At 37.5% G+C, this 5,016-nt stretch overlaps 1 protein-coding gene across 1 annotated transcript; it reads right to left on the reverse strand.

The window, feature by feature from the left end:
- Positions 1-1,170: 1,170 nt before the first annotated feature.
- LOC103971352 (probable BOI-related E3 ubiquitin-protein ligase 3) lies at positions 1,171-3,857 on the reverse strand. The gene is made up of 4 exons (XM_009385349.3): positions 3,687-3,857; positions 3,511-3,596; positions 3,120-3,409; positions 1,171-1,919 (listed from the first exon to the last, which is right to left on the reverse strand). Exons 1-4 carry the CDS (start codon positions 3,761-3,763, stop codon positions 1,398-1,400), a joined length of 975 nt encoding a protein of 324 aa, XP_009383624.1. The 5' UTR covers positions 3,764-3,857; the 3' UTR covers positions 1,171-1,397.
- Between the last annotated feature and the right edge of the window lie 1,159 nt (positions 3,858-5,016).

The following is a 5,016-nucleotide window of genomic DNA, read 5'->3' on the forward strand; positions in this document are numbered from 1 at the left end:
GCTCGGGTATGTATATCGATTTATGGTAGATATGTATGTATATACCAATGCGCATGTATTATATCTTAGTATATGAACGAAAATCAACTTTGAAAAGCTTTATGAAATATTAGAAAAATTAATTTTAAAATTAATTTTTTAGTTTATAAAATTAGATTTATTAACACGAAAAATTAATTAAATCGTGATGTGGAATTACGAGCCCAATCGATAAAGTCTTAGCATGGTCAAATATTAATTCCGATAGAAAATTAGGTTATGAAAATTTTCAATTCTAACTATTTAAGTTTGGTTCAAGTTTATTATATAAAATCCTTATTTCTCTTTTTTTTCTTTCCTTCATTGACACCATAATATAAATTGATATACGATTTTATCATGGAATGTTGTTGTCGAGACATGTTCGAACCTTTTTGTTATTATTGGTGTTTTCAATTGTTTTTGCATAACCAATTTTGTGAGGGAGTTCATAACCTTAGAGAGTGTCATAACCATTACAAACGCATTTTTCTTGGATGATAGTATTTTTCTTTTGTGTTTCTATTTTATAAAATTTGTAAACGATATACGTTGATTGACGTTATACAGAGGGGAAAATAGTTTTAAATGTGTCATGGATTAATTTTTGGCGCAGGATAAATATCTCAGCACCGTCGAACCCTTTGGTTGGCATCCGATGGGATGAAGTTTGGATTTAGGACTACGTGTTGTCTTTAGTAAATCTACTTTTTCCAACAAAAGTGATACATAAATATAGACTTGCAGCTGCCTTTCGTTTATGAAAACCTTTTGTATATAATAAAATCTAATAAATTTGTGTTGCTTGCGCCTCTTTTGTACCTAATAAAATCTAATTCCTTTTGTGTTGCTTGTGCATGACAAACAATTTTAGACCCGCCTGATGCTCCGCATTGTCTTCGGCAAGACCGACTTCCGAGCAGGAAGTGATCTTATGTTAGTACATCGATACAAACTGAATATGTAAATTTAATCTATCTTATTCTTGATACCATGCCATGGCGCGTACTTACAAAAATCATCAATCTGAATCAAGATCATGAGCATGCAAATTTAAGCCGCCCAAAAATTTCATCCTTTAATGATCCGTCCACTACCAAGAAGCTCACCAAAATAGAAGCCAACACTGCAATAAATTTTGCCAATAAAAGATTGAGTTAAAATTAATATCACGATGCTATAGAATCTCAAGCACATAAAGAGTACCATAAGTTCATGGTAAGTGGAACGATACAACACCAAGCAGAAGTCCACCTTCAAGTGCAGAACTTCCATACGTAATGTCCCTTAATGTCGATGGTCTCAAAGATATACAAAGCAACTAGGCCATGATGAGGACAGAAATGGAGGACACATCCAAGCAACACAACACAGATTCACTATAAATAGATCTCCATGCCAATGAACTTTGAGGACTGGCACAAAGGGCAGAAACTGAGCTTGCTCTCACACTCCTTGCACAAACAGAGATGTCGGCAAGGCAATAGAAGCATGCAAACCTCGTTCACTCCGCAGACCCTACAAGCCATCTCCTTTGAATCCTTGTTTTCCTTCAACATGAGTTGCAAACTGAAGTTTCCGTTGCAGCAAGAGGCCGCGTCATCGACCTCACTATCGCCACAACCCTCTCTGTTGTCCCTGTTCTGAGCATGAAGTTGTTCAAGATTATACTTGAGTGAATTAACCATGTTCTCATTGTACTTTGCTCGTTGCTGCCAGGCCCCGACTTCCATCACCAACTGTTTCATCTGTTCCTCGAGTTCCATATTTTTCTTATTGATGTTCTCCACTTCTGAATCTTTCTCCCTTATCTTTCTAAGAATCTTCTCCTCAACAAACGCAAGTGTTTGGAACTGTTTTGCTTGAAATTTCTCCAATATTGACTGCCTTAGGCGTTCACCCTAGAAATATATGAGCAGTTCTTGTTAGCACATGTTTTCCAATAATTCAAATCAGTATGCATAAGTACCCAAAAGGAAAATCCATGGAAGGATAATAAACATTAAAAGACACTCAAAGGACTAAAGGAAAAGACAATTAGTATCCAATGCTAGTAGAAAAAATCTATGCTGATATGGATGTTTAAATGCAAAAATTTATCATGTGAAACAATTAGCTCCTTTTGCTTCTACATACAAAGGAAATTGGTTTTATCTTAATCCTTTCTGAGAGCAACTACTACTATTTGATCAGTAGGAATAAGTAGATATTTTGATGAATACAATAAACAGCCTATCCTCCTTCATAAGACTTACGGACCAAATCTAGCACAACCTCAAGCAAGTTCACCAACGATGAATACTACTGTTAACTCGGAGCAATCAATGGGTTTCAAAATTGAATCAACATCAAAACAGTCATGCAAACTTTGACACTAGCATAAATAGAAGTATGATACAGGAACACCAGCAGTTAACAAATCCATCAAAAAGACAGCATGATCATATGTGAAGTTCAAAAAAAAATGAGGATTAAAGGGAAGAAAACAGATTGATCGATTCACAAAACAAAAATTTGACCTCTTGTCAGTTTAATCAGAAGATAAAAGGTTTCTCAATATACAAGCAGTTGACTTAATGCTCGGCAGGACTCCTGATATTTCATAGGTCCACATGAATGGTATAGCCATTAAATGTAATTTCACAGCTAGCTTAAAATGGGAGGAAGCAGACATCAATCAGGATAGAGAGAGAAGTTACAACTATGGGAGTAGCATTACTTGAATGCCAATCCAAGAAAAAATAACTCGTTAATCCAAAACAAAAGCAGTTCATGTAATCAATTGCAAACACAATAGTAAACTATTTTCTTCCAATCGACAAAAGCTGGACATCCTGTCCCCGCGAGAAAGTTACTCGTCACTGGTAAAGGCTTCATCGAATGCATAATCTAATGATGAACAGTTCACATTTTATCTTGACATCTCCCAGTAAGTCAGTGTAATGCAAAACAAGGAATCAATTATTAATTGGAAGAGAAAATGTGGTATATCACTGGATAGACACATTTCAAACAATAATTTTCCAGGACTCGGCACAAGATAAGTAACAGAAGGTGACAGTATCAAACATAGTGAAAGATGGAGACAGTAGACACATTACTTCAATCTTGATGAAGCTGTCCATTTCGGTCACCATCCTCTGCAGCTCGCGATCAATATCCGCATCGACCATCGGGAGGAGCACCAGCGGTGACTCCCCAGAGGAAGCCGCCACCCTCCGATCATCCAACGACAGTCCCAGCCCGGTGGACACCGTCCCCGTCTGCAGAAAGTCGATGGACGATATCTGCGAGTTCTCTAGGAAGTCCTGCTCCTTGACCCGCTTCGTCCTCGGCTCCCATCCGTCCGCCCCCAAAACGGCGCTCGGTGAGACCCCCGTGACATTAGTTACTACAGAATCAAACACAAACAAGCGAGATTAGGTGGCAAGAAGTAATGCAAATGGGGAAAGTCGGAAACCCTAGAAACGAGTGAGAGAGAGAGAAGACTACGGGAAAGGTGAGATGGGTCCGGGAAGCCTGCGGCGTTGAAGAACGAAACCGGGGCGGAGAGATGGCCATCGATCGGCACAAAATTCCTGCTTTTTCTCGAAGGGATTTAGAAATCGATTATTTTCATGTCAGATTTGAGGAAACAAAGAATCTAAAGGACGAGTTGGGATTAACACCTGAGGGGAATGGATTGCTGCTGCTGCTGCTGGTGATGGGGTTGATGGAGGTTGGGCTGCTGAGGGAAGAAAGCCATGGCGAGAAATGCGAGACTGCGAAAGGGGCAGAGATGAGAGATGAGAGAGAGAGAGAGAGAGAGAGAGAGAGAGAGCACAGGAGAAAGAGGTCGGATCACGTGACTTGATCCCCCAAATTGGGTCATTTGTAACATCAAGCACGTGATTGGCCATGGGCTGAATTCTTCCTCCCAATTAATTAGAGGCCCAAACTTTTATCTTGCCATATAATAAGCACAATTTGATTGGGATGCGTTGGGTTGGGTTGGTTTATAGTCACCGCTACAAGCCTTCAAATCTTACGTATCTGTGTGTCACGATCGCCGGCACACCGCCGAGGCGGATGTGAACAACGGTGGCGGCGGGGGTGCGACCGACGGCGGAGATGACGACAAGACAGGCCCCTGAGGAGCATAGCGTTGGAATATATTGATCGGATCTTTAGGATATTTTTAGGTTTGATAAATAAAATAATAAATAAGAGACTCTTTTCAATATGAATATATTATAATTTATTAATTCAAATATCAATATTTTTTTATTTTAATTTTTAATATATCTTTATTATTTTATTTTGTGTTCACTAAAGGATACTAGTCAAGTTACTCAGTGATCATATGTATAGAAGAGATAATATCGATTAAATATCTGGTGAGAACCTTGATCAATCTCGGATGAGATTTCATCCTAAGATAGCATTTACACCCTTCCGATTTTTTTTATAATTTTTTTAATATTTATTATTTTCAATTAGAATCCATATAAATTACTTTTTATCCCAATAATTTGAGACAAAAACAGGATGAATTTTGATTAAGAAATCATTGTGAAATCATCTCTTGGCTTCAGTATCATGCTTGAAACTAAGAGTATAATGAAATTGTAGGTTCAAACGATACATATAACCATGTAATGGTCTTTGATCATCCTATCTTTAATCAATAATTTTTCATAGAAGCTCATATTTAAATAATAAATAATAATATTGAGAAAAGAATAAAATATGATAGATAATTTATCTTTTCTTGATGGCATTAAAATTAAATTTGATCTTCTTTGTTAACACAATTAAAAGGAATGGCACTTATGTTTAGAAAAAAAAAAAGATAGTTTGTTGACATCCTCATCATCGAGAAGCTACGAGAGAGAAGCAACATTGAGAAGATGGGAAATGATTAAGAGTTAAAGATAAGAGGAGAAATAGTGCTTGCGACAATCAATATTGAGAATCGACTCGTGTCCTCATCGCTCATGTGGGCTGCGAGAGAAGTGA

The sequence above is a fragment of the Musa acuminata genome, chromosome BXJ3-11, assembly GCF_036884655.1.
Source record: "Musa acuminata AAA Group cultivar baxijiao chromosome BXJ3-11, Cavendish_Baxijiao_AAA, whole genome shotgun sequence".
Taxonomy (NCBI): Eukaryota; Viridiplantae; Streptophyta; class Magnoliopsida; order Zingiberales; family Musaceae; genus Musa; species Musa acuminata.